Here is a 22,500-nt window from a genome sequence, read left to right as displayed (position 1 = left end):
GTAAGGACAACTGAAAATAAACAATGTAGAGAAACGACGGCACGACCTAGTGAGTGTGGAGGACATTCGGTCTTGGTACAAGGCCAACGCACACACACACACACACACACACACACACACACACACACGCACACACACACACACCCTCTCACAAACCCACAAGGCCAACGCACACACACACACCCTCTCACAAACCCACAAGGCCAACGCAAATGGCAAAAGGCCTCAAGCAGACCGCCAGGCACAGGTATATAGGGAGAAGCTCACACAGGTCACACCTGAAGATAATAAGCAAACAGAACACAGGCAGAGCAGCCAAAAAGGACATGACAGAAACTACGCCACCTATGGGTAGAAGAGGGGCGTAACACCTCCACACCGAAATGGTGACTATAGTCTCCACAATTTAATGATGAACTATATACAACAAAACCGCCATCATGCTTTGCACAACGTCCACTGCATAGGATGCAAGAAAATAATACAGCCATACTGTAATATTAAAGTGAACAAACACCACACACACCGTAACACACACTCGTACTCTCTTACACACACCAGGGTTTCCCGCAGGAAATGTGTTATTAAACACTACATTATAAATAAATAACCAGCTTCTCAAAATAACAGTTAACAAAGAACAAAGTAACAACACCAAACAAACTATACAACAGTATACAAATATTTCAAAATATTTGTGTAATTTGTGCAATTTTAACAAAGACTATTACAAACTATAGAACAAGTGCAAAAGAAAGTGCAAAACAACAAAATGTGCAAATGTGATCAGTCACTACTTATGTCAGAGCTGACAACTAGCATTGTTACAAGCCATCCTCCTTGGCTTTAAAAAGATCATTTCAAGGGCCCTTTGGTAATTGCACTGTTTTACTATTGGACCATTAATGCTTATCTTCATGGAGGCTGTCAGACTGTTGACCTGCAGCCTGTTCCGCAAGTCTGTCCTGATCTATACACCGAGAGTATGAATGAAGTTTAGATCATTTTATAGTTTTGTGTAATATGGATGGAATTTGAGCGCGGAGCGCTTTTTAATTTAGAGGCCGGAGTGGCCGCTCTGTTCCGCTCCCATACCGCTCACACCACGAGTCTGAGGCCCACTAATAAAACCAAGACCGTTACATTTCAAAGATATTGGCCATATAGCCGGAGTTCGTTGATGGGGATGGAGTTAGCTGAATAATTTAGAAAGCATACGCGTAGGCACGGATGGGCCTGGACGGCCTAGGCCCGTCTATTGTCAGTCTTAGTCAACACTGTGCTGTGAGCAGGGGGCTGTTTACTCGGCCGCTTCTCCAGTCAAATTCGCGTCAGGTCAATTTAGCTCCCCGGTACCAAAGAACTAAGAGCAATGGAAATATATTTCACTCAGAACATTTATTTTAAAAGACTGCAACACTGATACTGCAACAACAAACAAGCTTGGCAACGTTAACTAAAGGGATCAGTCGGGATTAATTGCCAAAAGAACGAAAATGACAAATCACGCAGTCGGCTAAATATTTTAAACTGATGAACCCAGCATCGGTGCGTCGCTTAAATTAAAACACAAATTGAAGCAACAACTTGATCATTGGATAACCCTACCACTAAACCTTTCCATAGGCCTGCAACGTTTATGACATAAAAAGTGGAATATGAACGCATTTCATCACACCTGACAATTTAACGGAGCTGTGGCTGTTCGCGATTTGACTGATTCTTGAGAACGAGGAGCGAGGAGAGGTATTTGCACCGCTCAGCTCCGCTCACTAGCTCTGATTCGGAGGCATATCACATATGTAAAGATTATAAAATCTGATTATTTTCCGATTCATGACACGTTTCTTCTTATTTTTTAATGCGTTCTGCGGAGACGGGAGATTGGCGTTGGTCACGGTTTGGAATGAAAGGGAGAAAACAGGACAAAGTAACACGTTTTTTTTTTTTTTGACGACGTAGTTAAGGCGGCAGGCTTGTTTTGCCAAGGCGGCCGCCTTGACTGCAAAGTGCTGCGGGAAACCCTGCACACACACACAAAATACAGGGGAAAAAAAATGAACCGGTTAATTCCTAACTGTAGGCATGAAAACATTAAGTATAAGTATAAGTATATATACTCTTTTGATCCCGTGAGGGAAATTTGGTCTCTGCATTTAACCCAATCCGTAAATTAGTGAAACACAGCACACAGTGAGGTGAAGCACACACTAATACCGGCGCAGTGAGCTGCCTGCAACCACAGCGGCGCTCGGGGAGCAGTGAGGGGTTAGGTGCCTTGCTCAAGGGCACTTCAGCTGTGGCCCACTGGTCGAACCAGCAACCCTCCGGTTACAAGTCCAGAGTGCTAACCAGTGGGCCACAGCTGCCCCCATTGACTAAGGTACAAACAGATAAAGCGTGTGCCACAACTTTATCGGTACCAGCTTGACCCTGATGTTAAAAGCTGATCAAGCTACACCACGTCAGATGCTTGCAAGCCTTTCTTATGCAGGTGGTCTAAATGCTCTTTGACACCGTTTAGACCATGGGGGTTTTGAGCAGAACAAGTTGGTCAGACGCTTCAGCACCCATTGGTGTGGAGCGGCAAAGACAGAATCACAAAAATCTGACTTGATGAGAGAGGACGAGCTTTCCTCCTTCCCCTTTAGTCATAGCGCATGTAGCTGCGTGGACAGGTATACCTTCAGGATCCTTCACGCACTCGTGATCTATTCTGTTGGCTTGCCAGGCTCAGCAACCACTAGAGGAAGAACTTTTGAACTTAATTGATTCCACACATTACCACCAGCTAAATCATTACCCAGTATGACAGAAATGCCAGGAATGGGCAAAGATCGACAGACTCCGACAGCAACGCTGCCGTTAACCTCACTGGACTTCAAGTCTATGCAATGGAGTGGAACAACAGTAAAGCCCATCTCGAAACCACGGACCAACACATTCTCACCAGTTTTTGTCTTTTGAGACAGCGGTAAAACACTGCGCACGATGAATGATTGCGCAGCACCGGTGTCGCGCAGGATGCGCACTGGAGTGAGATGTTGGTCACCAGGCAACGACACAAAACCATCGCTAACAAACAATTTCAATTTATTGTGCTTATAGAGCGCCAAAACATTACACATGTATCATGGTGCTTTACAGAATGTAGGCAATCAGAGAGAAAGGAAAGAAAGGAAGAAAAGAAAGAGAGAGAGAGGCCCATGGGGAACAGGGGCGAGAGAGAGAGAGGCCCATGGGTAACAGGGGAACAGGGGAACCGGGGTGAGGAAAAACTCCCTAGAGTTGGAGATGCATATAGGAAGAAACCTCGAGCGACTCAAGGGCCTGACCCATCTGCCTAGGGTCAATACAGGACAGTAAGGTCTGTATACATGACAAATGCATATGATAGTCAGGTGTGGAGAATATGACATGGTGTTTAAAGCACCTGAGCTGAAAGTTACAAGAGGTGGGATGATTACGTATCCGGTATAATACAGTGGGCGTTGCTTTCAAATGGCCACTTCAGTCGCGCATTACGAGGCGTAAAGCTGCGTGAAGCTTTAGTACCACTTTCAGCCACTGTGCGTCGCTCTGCCACTGTACATCGCTCTGTCAGCCTGCCTGCCGCCCCTTCTGAAAAAGCAGGAGGCTACGTTAAACATAATTGTTGCCGAGAGGAATCCCAGCCTACGAATTCAATAACAAAATAAATCATGCATAATTAAACATTACCTCGATTTAGGCTACTTGGGTATGTCTTAAGGCTTGACTACACGGTGGTAACGAAAATCGAAATCTGCTTTTGATCGCCTACCGGTGCCGCTCCACAAAACAAAAAAATATCTTAATTTGCTGTCTACATTATTGTCAGTGTTGGGGATAACGCAACTACGCAAATCAAAACAGTGTCTTGTGTGATAATTGAGCCAGTAGAGAAATAACTGTTCAGAATTAATCTGTAGCCTTGGGTAGGCTTCTGCAGAAAACAATGTTGTTGGCGATTTAATACTATCTGACGTTTTTAACAGGCTACGCAATAGAGGCTTAGACAACTATGACCCTCGTTTTGGTTTCGTAAATTAATTCGCCCTACTTCTTGACTGCAATGTAGTCAATTGACTGCTTGACATGTCATTTTTATTTTTCTGTACAATAAACAAATACATCTGCTTTATGCCGCAGAATTACATTCATATTTGGCTGACTTCCGCAAAAAAGCACTGCCACTTCCCTCCCCTCCACATGTAAATGACACGTGTTAAACGTTAATTCAAAGCAGTGGTTATTTACAAGGTCAGTCTATATGAACCGATGAAAAACGTGATGACCCTGAGAAAAACAGATTTCACGGATTAAACTGAGGTAGTCCATCATTAAGTCTCTTACTGTATGTGCAGGTGTGCCCGTCACGTGCTACTAAACGTCATTAACCACCTTAGTCCAGACTACTGAAGTTTGGAAACGATCATGGTCCAAACTTACAAGTACTATGTAAGTACGACAGTTTTGGGAAACAGTCGTAACGTACATGTTGGTTAGTTGAACGATGCATCGTACCACGTTAGTAAAAAGCTAACCTCCGTAGTTGTACGGGAAACGCACCCCTGTTTATTTTATTTTATGAAGCCTATAGGCTACAGTAGATCACCTGCCACATTCTCACTTGCAATAGAAAGATGCAATAGCCATAGGTCAAGTATTGAGTATAAACCAATTAAGATAGTAGCCTATACAAAAAGTACTTCATACTATCATAAAAATGTATGTTTATGTTAAAACGAATAGCAATTTGCAACTTGACAAAAGACTGGATTAAATATCGTAGGCACAGGAGAAAACTTGTACATCCATTGGCCCGTGGGGAGATCACATGCCAGTTGCCTCTCCCTTCAGTGCTATGACTGTTGATGACTTTGTCCAGGCCTTAGGCCCCTCCTCCTCCTGGACAATAGGTGAGTTGTTGGGGGCAGGGCCGGATTAACAATTCATAGAAACACACACACACACACACACACACACACAATGACACAGAGCATTTCCAATTCAAAAGGGAAAGCACTGCTCATTGCAAAATGCAGAATGCAGAAAAACAGGCCTATAACTTGACTAAAACCGGCAAAACTGGAGGTACACCTGTTATCTGAGCAGTCTGTATGTCCTCATTTTGCGAATGCGAGGACGATATGAGCCTGTTGCATTTCGTTAGATGTCCGAGTCACGCATAATGTTTGAAAACCACTGGCTCGTAATCACAATAATTTAACACACGACACGACAGTTGGATACTTCATCATGTTCCCATGCCTACATTTTGGTGAGTAGCATAGAGATCGTTAAAACAATAAAGTATGGCTCTCCGTTTGGGACATTTTTAATAGGGTAGACTACCGTCGGAGATGCTGACTTGCAAAGGCCTCGAGATAACACGTTATCTCCACTATCATCAGTCAATGCCTCCTTGATCAAAGTGGGGAATGAAAGAAAAAGTTTGAGAACCACTGGCTTAACAAGTTACCTGCAGTCCAGAACACACAGAATATTGCAACAAAAAGTTGCCTTTATAATCAACTACTATTTGTTCCAACAGCATTCAAACAAAGCCTTTATAAAAGTGAAAAAAAAAAAATATTCCATAAGAAGTAAAATAAAATACTGTTACTGTAGTAACTGTACCACATTATCCCAAGCTTCAAAGAGCGCTCCTACTCTCTGGGATTGAAGTCAAGCAATATAACCATACAAATGTTTCAAAATGAGTCATTTCGGCTTTGTCTGAACTGGCCATTGTAGGCTACGTAAAAAATAAACAAGTAGGCCTGTCCCCTATCCAATGATATCGGCAAAGGTTTGTTTTCCAAAGTAAGAATTTCACTTCACCATGCACCTTCGACAATGAATAGCTCATTACACTTATGTTACTGTTAAACGTAGGCCTAACTGGTATCATTACAAACATTATTCTGTGTCCTAAAAACTGGCATTTTATGACATTGTGTCATGTAAGGTCGTTGCAAAATCTAGAGAAATGTGTGAGGTGGTCAGCGGGGGACAATTGAGACACACATTGGATTGTGTTATTACTTGAACATTCCACACTATCCACAGCTGTGGTATCGGGGGCAGGAGGATTACTGTTAGCGCAGGCTTAATATAAAATTCTTCAACAGAAGGCCTGCCTCGAATGCAAAATAAAGGACTGTGGTTTGCGCAGCCTACAGTAAGTAGGTTAAATAACAGACCCGCCACAATGTGCGGTATGATGTTTTTGGTGCCCTACACGCACTGCATGTTCTTAAATAACAATGATCATCAGTAGCCTAATATTCGACCATTATTTTGTGTAAATGGGCTATGCATTGGGTTAGACACCAGGGGCCATATTCACAAAGCCTTTGATCTTACCACTAGGAGTAGGCTACTCCTAAATAGCAATAAAATATTTTAGCTAGGAGTTTCTCTTATTAAGTTATTCACCTTATTCAGACCTACTCTTAGTAAGGAAAAATGACAACTCCTGAACAGGGGGTCGTTTCTAGAAAAGTTAGCAACGACGTTGCTCAACCACCAACTTGCGACCAAACAACGACATTGGTACACCTGTTTCCAGAAAGCATCGTACCTGTGTTGCAATTCGCTACCTCCGACGTCGAACACTGTAGTTCCAACAACGTTGTTGATGATGCAGCGATACACATCATTGGTGGAAACAGCGGCAACGTGTAATACCCCACCCTCTAGAAATTCTCTGCCAGGGCCTATGCTGACATTTTTCTAATTTAAACCGAGTGATTAATGCTGGCATTGTCATAGTCATCTGCAAAAACCTAAACCTATTGCAAGTATATAAAACATTTTACTGAAGCTGACCATTATGTGTCATTATTTGTGTTAAATATCTATGTTGGAAAAAATATATAGCCTGGACGAATGTCTAGGTATCGCATATGTTTTTTATTGTCTCATGGCTTAACGGCAGCGCGTCGGCCGGGGTTCGCATCCTATCTCTTCTTTTCACCTCTGAGTAAGAGTGGGCCTACGAGACACAACAATAGGTTTTGACCATACATATTTATGTATATAGTTACTCTACATCGAGAGACCATAGGTACAAGACGTCAGTCAAAAACAATTGAATCTGTTTGTCACATTAGTTCACCTGCAGGTAGCGAGAAGCAAATCTCACATCATAAGAAAATCGAACCTACAACGCTGGGCTAACAAGACACCTGCTTTAGCCACTACACCATTTATCACTGTGCTGATTTTAAGAGTATGTGAAGATTATAATACTAGTTTATCAAAAAGCAAGGCAATACTCAAATTAACATAAATAGCAAGAATGAGCGAAGTAGGGGAGTCAGTCTCTTAATCAAAATAAAGCTACAGGATAGATCAATCATTGAGTCACAAGATAAACATCCACTTCGTAATTTTTGGTTAGGCGGTTGTGATTTTTGGTTAGGCGCTCCAGACACCAACAGCAACTACCAAGGAACGACACAAGTGCGACTGCCTAGGGGCAGTAGTTCAAACGACCAAACTTTGCGTCCTTGTTTGCGATTGAGAGTTCGAACTACCCTTTCTAGAAACACCAAATCCAAGAACGATGGAGCGAACTACCAAGGTTGCGACGCAAGTTAGCAAACAACGCTTTCTAGAAACGAGCCCCAGATTCTGGAGCGGAGCGCTCTAGAATCTTTGACTAAGAGTGAGTGAGTCTTCGTTGCTATGGATGACGTTGTTACTCATGCATGAGCTTGACTGAAGTGACCACCTTGATTGGCTGATGATTGTAACGCGGGAATGATTCCAAACACCTCCCTTACGATGATGAGTGGCAGGTGACAGGTCTGAGAATGCGTGCGCTACACAAGGACGGAAGATGATGAATAACTGAATAAAAAGGCCTAGCCTAAATGAATCAAGAGTAAGGCAAAAAAACATACGGATTGATGTAGTATCTTTGTAACATTATTAAATTAATCTGTTACTATGCCTACGTTTGCAAAAGAGAACATTTTAATTTGATTCACAATAATGTTACATTTAATTTACATGTTGACAATGAGTAGCCTAGTTTTGGTTGTTGTTGGTGGCGTTATTGCATGTTAGTTATGCCTACAATGCAAAATTGCTTCCTCACGATTGGAAGCTCCTGTCGAAATGCCACAAAACCGGTTTGTGAATAGGTCTGTGAGTTAGGAGTCCTCTCGACTTCTTTTAAGATGTCACAGAGGTGGGAAGGTGCGATTTGTTTTTGAGTGCAAATAGTCCGGCCTTGGAATTATCCAGGGAAAGGGAGTTGTCAGGGGGCAAGTGGTGGGTCGGCAGAAACGGTTCATGTGTGTGTGTGTGTGTGTGTGTGTGTGTGTGTGTGTGTGTGTGTGTGTGTGTGTGTGTGTGTGTGTGTGTGTGTGTGTGTGTGTGTGTGTGTGTTCTCACCCACAGTACAGACAGCGGTCCACTGTATCTCTGTGTCCTGATGCCCAGTAGGTATTTGAGCTGTGATATGAACACGTGCACGGCAGCCGCGGTGGTGAAGCCGCGCACCAGAGGTTCCGTCAGGTAGATCGCCACGAAGCCGAACCGCAGAACCCCCAGCAACAGCTGTGCAGAGAACACACACACACACACACACATTAGATCGCCATGAAGCCAAACCGCAGAACCCCCAGCAACAGCTGTGCAGAGAACACACACAAACATTTATAATGAGACAGATAAGACAGCATCATACACACATAGACACACACGGCATGCTACACACACACACACACACACACACACATTTATAAACAGACAGATAAGACAGCAGCATACACACATAGGCCAGGACACACACACACACAGGCAACAGAGGCACACACACACAGAGCATAATGGTAATAATGTATCAGTGGGTCTGTACTGTAATCAGTAGAATGACATGTGTGTTTGGGTGTATATGTGATATGTGTGTTGTGTGATGTGTGTTGTGTGTATGTGTGACGTGTGTGTTTGGGTGTGTTGTGTGATGTGTATGTGTGATGTGTGTGTTGGGTGTATGTGATGTGTATGTGTAGTGTGTGTGTGGTGTGTATGTGAGGTGTGTATGTGTGACGTGTGTGTTGTGCGTATGTGTGACGCGTGTTGCGTGTATGTGTGGTGTATGTGTGACGTGTGTGTGGTGTGTGTGTGGGTGATGTGTGTGTGGTGTGTATGTGTGACGTGTGTGTGGTGTGTGTGTGATGTGTGTGTGTGTGTGGTGTGTATGTGTGACGTGTGTGTATGTTTGACGTGTGTGTGGTGTGTGTGTGATGTGTGTGTGTGTGTGTGTGGTGTGTATGTGACGTGTGTGTATGTTTGACGTGTGTGTGGTGTGTGTGTGATGTGTGTGTGTGTGTGTGTGGTGTGTATGTGACGTGTGTGTATGTTTGACGTGTGTGTGGTGTGTATGTGTGACGTGTGTGTGTTGTGCGTATGTGTGATGTGTGTGTTGTGCGTATGTGTGACGTGTGTGTTGCGTGTACGTGTGACGTGTGTGTGTTGTGCGTATGTGTGATGTGTGTGTTGTGCGTATGTGTGACGTGTGTGTTGCGTGTACGTGTGACGTGTGTGTGGTGCGTATGTGTGACGTGTGTGTTGTGTGTATGTGTGTGGTGTGTGTGTGTGTGTGTGGTGTGTATGTGTGACGTGTGTGTATGTTTGACGTGTGTGTGGTGCGTATGTGTGACGTGTGTGTTGTGCTTTCTGTATTTGCAGACCAGCTCTGCTGTGTGAGTGCTGTGTTTGCTTGGCCTGTGGGTTCCTCCACTGTGTGTGTGTGTGTGTGTGTGTGTGTGTGTGTGTGTGTGTGTGTGTGTGTGTGTGTCTGTGTGTAATTCAGGACAGCTGCCTGCTGAGTGTTCCTCTTTGTGCGCGTTTCCCACAGCCTGCTGTGTAGTGTAAATAAGCCCTGAACTCTCTCTCTCTCTCACACACACACACGGCCATAGCAGCTTCTGCTCCAAGTTAGCTGTGAAAACACACTGCATCCCTAACAAAACACACACACACACACACACACACACCGTCCATAACAAATTCTCATTTCACCATGTTGCTGTTATTACCGTATTCACTACCGCACATTTTTGCGCATATGGGGAACGGACAATTTCTAGAGCGCACATGGGAAAGGAAATGTTTTTTTTTTTTATTGTTTTTTTTTTATTGTTTTTTTTATCCCACCACCACCACCCCCTCTTTGGAGGACAACTTTATTTTTAATACAGGTAGACAAGAGACAAGGCAGGTAGACAAGAGACAAGACAGGTAGACAAGAGGCAAGGCAGGTAGACAAGAGACAAGACAGGTAGACAAGAGGCAAGGCAGGTAGACAAGACAGGTAGACAAGAGACAAGACAGGTAGACAAGAGGCAAGGCAGGTAGACAAGACAGGTAGACAAGAGGCAAGGCAGGTAGACAAGACAGGTAGACAAGAGACAAGGCAGGTAGACAAGACAGGTAGACAAGAGACAAGGCAGGTAGACAAGACAGGTAGACAAGAGACAAGACAAGTAGACAAGACAGGTAGACAAGAGACAAGACGGGTAGACAAGAGAAAGAGACAAGAAGACAAGAGACAGGACAGGTAGACAAGAGACAAGACGGGTAGACAAGAGAAAGAGACAAGAAGACAAGAGACAGGACAGGTAGACAAGAGACAAGACGGGTAGACAAGAGAAAGAGACAAGACAAGTAGACAAGAGACAAGACGGGTAGACAAGAGACAAGACGGGTAGACAAGAGACAAGACGGGTAGACAAGAGAAAGAGACAAGACAGGTAGACAAGGTTATTATGAATGGGTTCCAGGTATCTTCAAAGGCTGACATATGTTATGGCATGACGAGGTGATATGTGTTTTCCATTGAAATGTATTCTGCAATCAGGTTGGTCCAGTGAGTGATGTGGCATGAGGTCTTAGATGTCCAGTTTTGGAGAACTACTTTCTTAGTGATCGAGTGGTGCTACTGCTGGGATCCTGCAACTCCGGATGGTGGAGAGTGTTTCAGTAACCCTTACCCATAGGGAGTGAACTGGTTGGCAAAGCCAGACTGCGTGGAAGTAGTCATTTGACTGTTGTTGAAGGTGGAAATAAGTGAATACAATTTAGATACTAACTTTTGACTGTTGATTTCGACGAGTTCTTCAATTAACTGAGATGGTCGTAGGGTATTATTGTTTAGATTTACTTTTTCTTTAATTCTTAGTTTGAGTTGTTGGTATTGAAGAAATTGGTCTCTCCCAACCCCGTAGATCTGCATGCGAGTACCAAATGACGAGTTGATTGTTATGAAATAGTGAAGGTGTGAGATGCCCTTTTTATTCCATGTGGAATAGATATGCGTGTGTGTGTGTGTGTGTGTGTGTGTGTGTGTGTGCGTGTGTGTGGAGAAGTGGACAGGTTTGTTTTTTTAGCGTGAATGTTGCGTTGTGCCACAATGAAGTGAATAGATAGTGAGATAGTGATGACTTGGTGAGTCAGCTGGTTTTCCACCAGGCTCCCATTGTCAGAGGTTGATCTTACCGATGTTAGATTTGCCGATTGACTGTGGAAGGAAGGGGGGGGTCTGCAACTGAGATATTTTTACACTGATGTTGTTCCAATTCAAGCAATTCAAGGTAGCTGTGGTTCTGTGTGTGTGTGTGTGTGTGTGTGTGTGTGTGTCTATTCAGACGCCAAGTGGCCACATCCGACAGCCACGTGTCTCTTTGCATGCGTTTTACCTGGATGAGCCCCACTGAAGGTGTGTGTGTGTGTGTGTGTGTGTGTGTTACCTGGATGAGCCCCACTGAAGGTGTGTGTGTGTGTGTGTGTGTGTGTGTGTTACCTGGATGAGCCCCACTGAAGGTGTGTGTGTGTGTGTGTGTGTGTGTGTGTGTTACCTGGATGAGCCCCACTGAAGGTGTGTGTGTGTGTGTGTGTGTGTGTGTGTTACCTGGATGAGCCCCACTGAAGGTGTGTGTGTGTGTGTGTGTGTGTGTGTGTTACCTGGATGAGCCCCACTGAAGGTGTGTGTGTGTGTGTGTGTGTGTGTGTGTTACCTGGATGAGCCCCACTGAAGGTGTGTGTGTGTGTGTGTGTGTGTGTGTGTGTGTGTGTTACCTGGATGAGCCCCACTGAAGGTGTGTGTGTGTGTGTGTGTGTGTTACCTGGATGAGCCCCACTGAAGGTGTGTGTGTGTGTGTGTGTGTGTGTGTGTGTGTGTTACCTGGATGAGCCCTACTAAAGTAGTGAGTGCCACTGCCAGCTGGACCCTTCTGGCATCTCTTGCGTCCACATCTAGAACTGTTGAGTTGGTTCCGTTGCCCGGAACATAGAACATGAAGTCTGGGGCTTCCCTCACGGCCACGCCCCCAATCATCAGACTAATCACAGCGAAGGTTCCTGCAGGGAGGCGGGACATAGACATATAGAGAACGCTAATTGGTTAGTAACTGAGGTGAGAAAACAATCAGAAAACAATCTGACTGGTCTAATAATGACATGTCCACGAGATCTCCTGATTGGCCAATCACCTGTAATGGTTCTCAGAGAGAGAGACACACACACACACACACACACACGCACACCCCTCCCAAAGAACTATACCAACTCCGGGTCCTGAGATATAACGTTGCACCCAGAGCCATATACAGGTAGAGTTGCGACAATGGGTGTTCAAAATTTGTTCAGGTCACGTGGTTCATGTAAACTTCAAAAAGTTCCCGGAAGTGATTGACAATGGATTAGAATGCATTAAATAAGCTACTGTTCAATGAGAGACAGAGCCACAATTTTGGGTAATTGACAGACAATAAATTCATTGATATACAATATTTATAACACAGTGTAATTATTGTGTAAACTGTAGTTATCCTACCATTACAACAATATTAAATTAAATTCCAGACCGTAGCCTGCTAAATATCGGAAGGTGAGCTTTTTTTCTCCCTTTTACGTATGTGTCACTTAATATTAATTTCTGTACAAAACCAAGACGGGAGATTCTTTAGAAAACGCAATAGCACCCACACCATAAGTGTAGCCTAGGCCTATCTAAATTATCGTTATAAAAAAAAATGACCTAGTACGTGACTCAAGAGCTCTAAACAGTGTTTTTGAGACTGCGTGTAGCCTACAAAAGCGCATGGAGATTTTAATTTTGCAACGAGAAACTGTAACACAGCTAGTCTAAGTCTAACATTAACTTGTTTGAGTTTTCTCCCCAACGATTTCTCACACAGTAACCCCATGGTAATGCGATGCGAGTGATCATAATAACATATAAAACGTGATATAGTCCTTGATAAATAACCAGGCTATGAACTCATAAACAACAGCATTTTGTCACTGTTTGTCATTCACCGTGCTGTGAATACAGCATAAAGATGCTAGGGCCAGGCTAAAGAGCTTGAGATTCAGAGAACCTGCATGGTTGTGCTCATCCTGTCAGAAAATAGCAATTTGATCAGTGATCATGCATATCAGTGCAAGCTTGGTTTGAAACTGGTTTCTGGGGATGGGGTTTACACGATCCTTCACTGGGCTAGTGCCTGCTGTGTTAATATGACCGTGCTGATGCTAACACCTGCAGCTCCCTCAAATCTATATAGGTTCTCATGCATATCAGGCTAGCTTTTGCCAATGAAAATGAATGCAACATAAAAAAAACAGTAGGCTACTGCTCCTAACTGAAAGAATTGTGAATAAGCTTTATAGTCTACTGTATTTCTCCTGTCCTTGTCCTATGCAAGCATCCTTTGTTTATCCTTGAATTCAATGAAAGCCTGTCTTTTGCCTGTCTATAGCCTTTTGCCTATCAGGTGTGAAATGTTAATGTTTGTAAAATAGCATGTGTCCAGGCCTCTGAAGGACTTCCCAGGAAAGGGGGTAGTTTTTCATTAAAAGACAATAGAAGCTGACCAGACCTGATGAAGGCCTAATCCTCATCCTCCCTTTCTATTGCATATTCAAACTGGGTTGGACCTAGAGGTCACTCCTTCTCTTTGTGTGTAACTTTAAAATATGGTAGACTGTTTCTGTATAGGCAGAGAAGTCAGAGAATACTGAGAATCTGGTGAAATCCATGATTGGGTGAAACAAACATGTACTTCTCTCCCTTGAGGGCCACTGGCCCCTCATTGAAAAGAATAAAGCCTGGATCCTGATCTTGCATCGTCCTGACTGAGTCTTAAGAGAAATATGGTAGTAAAAATATACTATATATCATAACTGAAGAAACGTTTGTGTAAGCAGAAATATTGTTGTGCTGAGTTATAAGAACAGAGAGTTCAAGTTAAATGTTGTTGTGCTGAGTTCTAAGAACAGAGAGTTCAAGTTAAATGTTGTTGTGCTGAGTTCTAAGAACAGAGAGTTCAAGTTAAATGTTGTTGTGCTGAGTTCTAAGAACAGAGAGTACAAGTTAATAGTGCGGCAGATTAGTGAAACCATCGTTCACTTTGTGACACAAGCATCAAACTTGGCACAAATATTCTTTGGGACCCACTTTATCCAAAAAGCACATTATACAACAATTGGGTTCTATGGAACTATTTATTTGTTTCTGATTGGCCGAGAGACGTTCCATGAGTTGGAATATCCCTGGACATTTCAACTCAGACTCAGCACAGCTAATAATAAATCACTCCGCGATACAATGCGAAGATTTGACACCCAGCTCTCCACTATTTCAAGCAATGGGTTACTCCTTAGCAAACCATAACGAAACAGTGCTTCACCACATCTGTGGATTAAGCCACACAGTCAACTCAATGTAAGTAAGATAAACGAGGATGCTAATTGTTCTCAGCATTGCCAGCATTGTGTATAATATGATTGTCACTTGGAGGAGACTTGTAGATAACTAACGTTAGCATAATTAGCTAACCGCTGCTAACGTGCTAGCATCGTCACGTCAGGCTGTGCACAGTAGTGTAACATTTATTCACTATACATTAATAAAGTTGAGTGGTTCTGCAATGTAGACTATGTTTCCGTTTTTTTGCAGTACCATGTCCCTTACATGACATGGCCCAGTGTCCTTGTAACATACATGCAGCAAACCTAGATATGAATGTGATTTCAACATTTCTTTCAAGAAGACACGTAAACCACAAAGACCCGTAACGAGGGGTCTGGAATGTTGGTTACCTAGCAACCAAGACGCTGTCTATTGAAAAGGGAACTATTTTTTGATGCGTAAGAACGATGTCGAAATTAACATTTTTAAACAATAATGGGGTGTTTTCAGATTATTTAGTTTGTGGTAGAATTGTTGTATAAAAGCAATATAGCACTCGTGATCGTGGGATTGGTCATGGATATTCCCACGGCTGTTGTTGCCTGCGGCCCTAACCCTAGCCCTAACCCTACGGCCGAACAACACCCGTGGGAATATCCATGACCAACCCCACTCTCACTCGTGCTATATTGCTTAATTAGCCACGCAAAGAATCCAATATGGCCACCATTTTCCAAGATGGCCACCATTGAAAGCCATTATACTTGGTTTCTTGACTTGGATTGGGATTGGATAATCACATTTTGATGATCTTGATATCTAAATATAGGTAAAAGGGTCTAGACTTTCCAATTATATGATAAAATGTCAAAGAATGTGTTAAATTGTGAAGATAGACACAATTAATGGGAAAAATAGCACATTTTAGTACTAATTTTAGCATAATTAAATTGTTTTTTTTTTTGTTAATAAAACATATGTCGGTTCAGTTACTTCAGCAGGGGCATGTGCATGTTCTTTTTTCAGTTTAATATATATAATTTCAATATAATAGTGCAGATTGACAAGAAATTAGCAGGAAAGAGACAGGGCTTGATCGGGAAATGATCACTTGATCATTAGTTTAAACTGAACTTCAGAGGGGGCAGGGCGACTAAGTAAATGCATAAATGCATGTTTAAATAAATAAATAAATAAATAAATATATAAATAAATATATATATATATATATATATATATATATATATATATATATATATATATATATGTGTGTGTGTGTGTGTGTGTGTGTGTGTGTGTGTGTGTGTGTGTGTGTGTGTGTGTGTGTGTGTGTGTGTGTGTGTGTGTGTGTGTGTGTGTGTGTGTGTGTGTACCATGTATTACCTCAATAGAACAACAAAGACTAACAGGAAATGTGTGGGAAAGAGACAGGGCCCCAGTAACATCTAGTGACACCTCTGCTCTGTAGCTAGCCATATCAGAATGTCTGCATTACAAATTAGAGCCCGACCGATAAAGGATTTTGAAGGCCGATACCGATACAAATATTTGTTGATTTAAAAATCCGATATTCCGGTATATCGGCCGATATTTTTTTTTTTTTTTTTCAGAAACGCGCAACAAAACATTAACAGATTTCCCTACCATTAGTTATTTGTAGTTATTTATGAGTATTGACTAAAATAATATGATAATGCATTTCAAAAACAAACTTGTTTATTTTTAAATAATAATTGTCACAGTGGAACAGAGGAAAGAGGAAAAAACGCACGCACATCCCGATCTAATCCTGGGTGCTGGACAAAACACTTACGATGAGAGAGAGGGGAAAAAAACAGTGGAACAGAGGAACCTGCAGGGTGTGGTTGTATACAGGTTACTCTATACAACCACAGGTGGCAGTGTGGTGACTCTATATAAAACATATTGATGTCAATGGGGCATTTTGCCCATGTTCAGGGTGGAAAATAAAAAAGAAAGATTTGCATAAGACAAGTCAAATTGGTGTTTTCAAAAAGAAGGGATCATGGAGAATAAAGAAAAAACAATTTAAAAAATCTTTGTATATTCCCACGTGTTTGGGTGCTCTGAAAATGATAACCAAAATGATTTTTCAGACTTGTGAGGTCTGCTGTTCAGACCCTGAAGGGTTTTATTTTCTGTTCATTGTTTTTTGTGAGTGTTTCTACTTATCTCAGTAAGAAAAATAAATCAAGAGCCTATGTTGAGTAAAAATATGTCTTCTGAAGGCTTAAACAGAGCCCAGCCAAAAACTCCAATAAAATTTGTATCAACTTTGAGGGACAGCTATGACCATGCAGGATTATACAGACCAAACGTGACGATTTTGCTACATACTATTCCTATTTATGTACCAGCATGCACAATTTGAGCCTCCTACATGGTTTAGTTCTTGCACTGTGGGCTTGTGAACTTTGACAAAAAAAAAAGAGGCCGAACAAAATCGACACCCCCTCCCCCTATAAAACTGGCAGTATCTTGGAAAGTATTGATCTTACATAAGAGTAATTTTACAGTGTGTCTCCTGGGTAACATAGGTACACCTGGTAATTTTTTCAGAATTTTTTGAGACCTAAGTGCGTGGGCCCTGGTTGAACTGACGTGGAATGACCCACAACGTCATACTGCAAATTGTAAAACGTACGCTTTCAAAATAACAGGCCGGGGAGAGATGATACATCTCACTGCTATAACTGTCACGCTATTAAAGAAATACATCTTCAGTCACATTGTCAAAAGTTAAAAGGACGGACCATCAACTACACTGTAACAACGTAACGTAATTACTAGCTAATTCCGCTTCACTCTCGGCTTATTTAACAGCAGCAAAACTGGACATTGTTTTCACAAATTTTGTCATGCTTATTTGAGTTAAGAGAACTGATGGGGATGTTCTTTTAATTGTTATTTCAAGCAATGTATGTCTCGTGACCAAATCACCATGAACACACTTCACTGATGATCTCACTCGCGGATAACTGGTTCTCTCTGCCCGACTCTGGCTGGATCAGCAGGTTGCAGGATGTGTGGCGCGTTATACACGAGTGTTGCCAGCAGGGAGGGTGTAGAGTGCCCTCTGGTGGACAAACTATACTAACGCCAACACTCATGACATGGTTGAAGGGTGTTTCGTCCGTTTTTATTTTATTTTAATATTCATTTATCGGCCATTATAAATCCCGATACCGATAGTTTGGAAAATGCCTAATATCGGCCGATAATATCTGCCCGCCGATAAATCAGTCGGGCTCTATTACAAATGAATGTAATCATTGCATTTGCAGGCACACAAAGGAGTACACTCAAGACTAATGCTGTAGCATTTACATCTTCCCAGACATTCAGTCTTGACACATTTAGTCAATTGTTGACAGCTCTCAGCAATTGGTGGGAGTGTCATCCACACTACTTGCCAATTGTCACCTTCTTTCCTCCAACCCAGGACATATTCATTTGATATATACTTGCCTGGCCCCAGATACAGACAGCTTGATAGGTTGCACACTTCACATGCTTAGCAAGAGATGCCCTTGTTGGTGGAATGGCATCATAGGACCTCTGCTTCTGTGCAAACAGGTCAAGTCTTGTTTCATCAACTCCATCAGCAGTGCTGTTCTTGTTGTACATTGACAAACTTCAAGTGTGCTAAGATCCACATCATCCATTACTGGTGGGTATTGACTGAGCTTCTCAAAGACATTAGACACTTCAGGGCACACTTCTCAGGATTGCCAGGCAGTCCACTTCCCTCTACCACGAAAGGCTAACACAACATCACAACCAGTGAGGGCATGGACAAAAAGCATGCCATCTGACAGACTTACCATGGCCAAATTCAATCCACAGCTCCTCTAAGCCTGCATCCCATAGAGTCCCAAAAACACTGAGTGCAATAGCAAGAATATCCGTGTCACAGGCCTTAATCAATACAGATTTCTTCTGTTGCGCATGTAGCTTAGCTGTGTGAGTGGAACGTTGGTAAACCTCACTCCCCGACGCCTCAAGAGTGCTGCTGGCATGCAAGCTAGTAGCCTGGGCTTTTAGCTCAATTGTCAGCACGCTCAACTCCCAATCCAAGATGCTGCTGTTTGCGGGTTCGAATCCGGGCGTGTGCAGGGCTGAATCGCACAGGTTCAACACAACGCAGGTTACACGCAACTGCATGAAGGGCATGCAGAAAGATTCTAGTGTCAGCCTCTTCCTGGTTGCAAGGACTTAGGCCTTCCAGGCTGTCAGGTTTATGCAAAGAACATTTTCTTCTTTGGTCACAATCACCAAATTGTCTGGACACCAAGTCACAATTAGGTAAGCTAGAAACCCAAAAAGTTCAGTCTTGTTGTCATTGTCTCACAGGAAGCTTTTCCAGTTAGGTGGTACTTTGGTTTTGTCAGACACACATTAGGGCTGATGGGTTCTCAGTTATTCCAATGGCACCACCATCACCTTTGACAATTGCATTGGCCTGTTCATGGGCTTGATCAAAAGCCAATCAGGAAAACTCTGTGGGTCTTGTGGACCACAAAGTTCCCTTGCTGAAATTCATTGGCCAACTGAGGATGTGTTTATTGTAAAGAGACCAGGTCTCTAAGGTGTATGGAAAGCCATCTAGCATAGTTGACATTATTGTTTGCAAAGAAGAAGGGGATGAGTGCAGACAATGATTGACAATACAAAGTGAAGTTTGCTTCTCTGAAAGACCTGATCAAAGAGAACATCACCAATTGCATTGACATCACAAGCTCCCAGAATTGAAACTGTGGACTCTTCATCTGCCTTTTCTCACACCAGTCTTCCCAACTTAAGTATGATCCCAACATTTGATGTGGCGGCCATCTTGAAAAATGGCCACCATGTTGGATTTTCAGCTGACTAATGTGCTTTCCTCAAAAAGTAGGTTCTAGTGATTATTCATGCCAATTTTGGTGCTTGTATCACAAAGTGAACAATTGTCCTGGAATATGGACATAACCTACCGCACTATAAGTGTGCAACTTCGGCAAAGTTAGACAGAAATTGGCAGGTTCGCAAGATTCGCGTTTTGCGGTTCAATAAATCATAGGAGAAATGTTTTCATTGCATAATACAGAGCTCTATCTAACCCAGGGTTTCCGTTGTCCGGTAATTACCGGACATTGGCCGGAAAAAAAATGAAATGTCCGACAAAATTAAATCTCTCCGGTCAAATTGTCCGATTGAAATTGGCTAATAATCCCGTCCCCCTATGCAATCTGAATTTGAGAATAAGCCTTAAAATGTAAGCCTAAGCAATCCATTCTCTGGCTATGTTTTTAAATGTACAGGCTCTACTGTTTGAAAGCTATTAAAACAACACGCATAGCCTATGCTGCATTTCAAATAGGAAACATTTCAAATAGGAAGCGCACGCTTAAAACGTCCATGTTAAACAACGAACAAATGAGTGAGGCGGTTCAAACATGGCCAGGCCCACGCAGAATAGCCTTAAAAGTTTTTTCAGAGGCCAGACGCGATGGATGATGATTAATTGGTAACACCTGAAGCCTCAGATGCCGGTCAACTCCACCACCACCATATAAAAAGCAGAAGTGTCGGGCATATCTGTCGGAATCATGACGTTGGAAGTGGAGTTGCGGGGTTGCGGCCTCTCCAAGACACTGTCATTCTCTGTGTACGCTGGACATGCAACGTGTGTTCTGTACCCAAAGCATACAGTAGGCCTATGCTTTCTATGTCTATGATCTGCAGGGTTAGGGCCTCCTCGACAAGGAGATTGCTGGTCATTCTTGTGTTTGCGCATCTGTGCAAGTTAAACAGTGGAACCACTGGAGATGACGTAGGTAGCAGCAACAAACAACGTACTGTAGCCTTTTAAAACAATGAACAAAGCGGACTTCTGCTGTTAATGAAAACATAGATACTGGCTAGATCTTGTTAGGCATGTTTACGTAAGTTAGGCTAATGAACACCTTGAATTTACCCTGGGGATCAATAAAGTATCTATCTATCTATCTGAACATGTTGCATTCTATTCAGCCTGATTATGTCATTCTTTAAGCTACATAGCCTGTCTCCAGTTTTCCTTAACTTGACTAATTAAGAAGCGATAATAGGATATTTGACCAGCGTATCATCAAAATGTCCGGAAAACGAAACCTCTGCCGGTCACTTTGACCGGCACCATTTTTTTCTAGCGGAAACTCTGATCTAACCGTAGTAGGGTAGACAACAAGCTACAACCCGGTTTTCATCTGAAAGAACCGTGTACATATGTGGATAAATAAAACGCATCCCTGTGAGCATTCTGCTTTCAGCCGAGCTTGTAGGGACCGTCTACAAAGTGCAAAACCGAAAGTGGATACAAATACATTTAAATAGCTTCACTGTTATTGAGCCTAGTGCTTCCAAAATCACAGCACACAGCTAGTGCTTCCCTAGCAACACATTATACCTGCCAATTACGTTATGTTGCTTAGGAGGCCCTAGATATGTGAAGTGATTTTGGAAGTAATAGGCTCAATAACAGCGAAGCTATTGAATTTCCCCCCATTAAAAATATGTTATAAATAGGGCAAGTCATTTTTCCCCTAATTAGCAGGAGTAGTATGTTGTTTGGGAGGCCCTAGATGTGTGTTGTGATTTTGGAAGTACTAGGCTCATTAACAGTGAAGCTATTGAATTTTACCCCCAATAAAAATATATTATAAATAGGGTGAGTCCGTTTTTCCCGTAATTGGCAGGTGTGTTGCTAGGGAAGCACTAGCTGTGTACTGTGATTTTGGAAGCACTAGGCTCAATAACAGTGAAGCTATTTAAATGTATTTGTATCCACTTTCGGTTTTGCACTTTGTAGACGGTCCCTAGATGCTCGGCTGAAAGCAGAATGCTCACAGGGATGCGTTTTATTTATCCACATATGTACACGGTTCTTTCGGATGAAAACCGGGTTGTAGCTTGTTGTCTACCTTACTACGGTAAGATAGAGCTCTCTATTATGCAATGAAAACGTTTCTCTTATGATTTATTGAACCGCAAATCTGCCAATTTCTATCTAACTTTACCGAAGTAAGTGTGCACCCAGACAGACAGGAACTGCACCCTGTCTGTGTGTGTGTGTGGGTGAGATAAGAGTATCACAATGAAGTCGCTATGTCTTGCTTCCTATTTTCTGTGTGCATCTGTACAATAAAAGACACAGCTTTTGGGCTGCAGAGTCAGAGACTGATGGTGTGAGGAATTCTTCCTTACATTAGCAGGCTCTCCTCTTGGTACCAGAGTTTGTGGGCAAAGCCATACTACGTGTTGTGGTTCTTGTATCTATATGTTGGGGTTAAATTCCCTGACAGTTACCAACAATGTTAACGACAAACTCAGCTTCACTGCTGCAAACAAAGTTGGCTATATGCTTCGCCATATAACGAACCAGCTAGCCTTGTGATAACAAAATCTTTACCTTTTGTTTAGTCCACTGAAAGTTATCCACATATCAAACGATTAAATACACAGTTATGGAGGAATTGTTTTGGGGAAGCAGTTGCACTATATCCCACTTTTTCTGCCTTTAAGCCACTTAAATCCATAGCCTAGATGAGCATTGCGCATACGTTACAACTTGACGTGATGGTGAAGCTAAATGCCTAAGACACGTCACGTCATAAAAGTTGTAGGCCTACTAAACGCAAAAACTTAATGACAGCTTGTTCGTGGTGGTGTAGTGCTGCCTAATTGAAATAGGATAGGCAAGGGTTATCTTATATTCGGCTATTACG

General features: G+C 42.6%; 1 protein-coding gene across 1 annotated transcript in view; it reads right to left on the bottom strand.

The window, feature by feature from the left end:
- Positions 1 to 22,500, bottom strand: part of LOC121696833 (prestin-like) — a gene marked incomplete at its 5' end in the record, with an annotated part of 50,889 nt that overhangs the window by 18,896 nt on the left and 9,493 nt on the right. Inside the window, 2 exon segments of the mRNA XM_042077878.1 lie at positions 8,431 to 8,595; positions 12,224 to 12,399. Of these exon segments, the coding sequence (XP_041933812.1) occupies positions 8,431 to 8,595; positions 12,224 to 12,399 (341 nt within the window).

Source organism: Alosa sapidissima, chromosome 22 (assembly GCF_018492685.1).
Source record: "Alosa sapidissima isolate fAloSap1 chromosome 22, fAloSap1.pri, whole genome shotgun sequence".
Classification (NCBI taxonomy): domain Eukaryota; kingdom Metazoa; phylum Chordata; class Actinopteri; order Clupeiformes; family Clupeidae; genus Alosa; species Alosa sapidissima.
The sequence above is the reverse complement of the archived record's forward strand: the minus strand, read 5'-3'. Positions and strand labels throughout refer to the sequence as shown.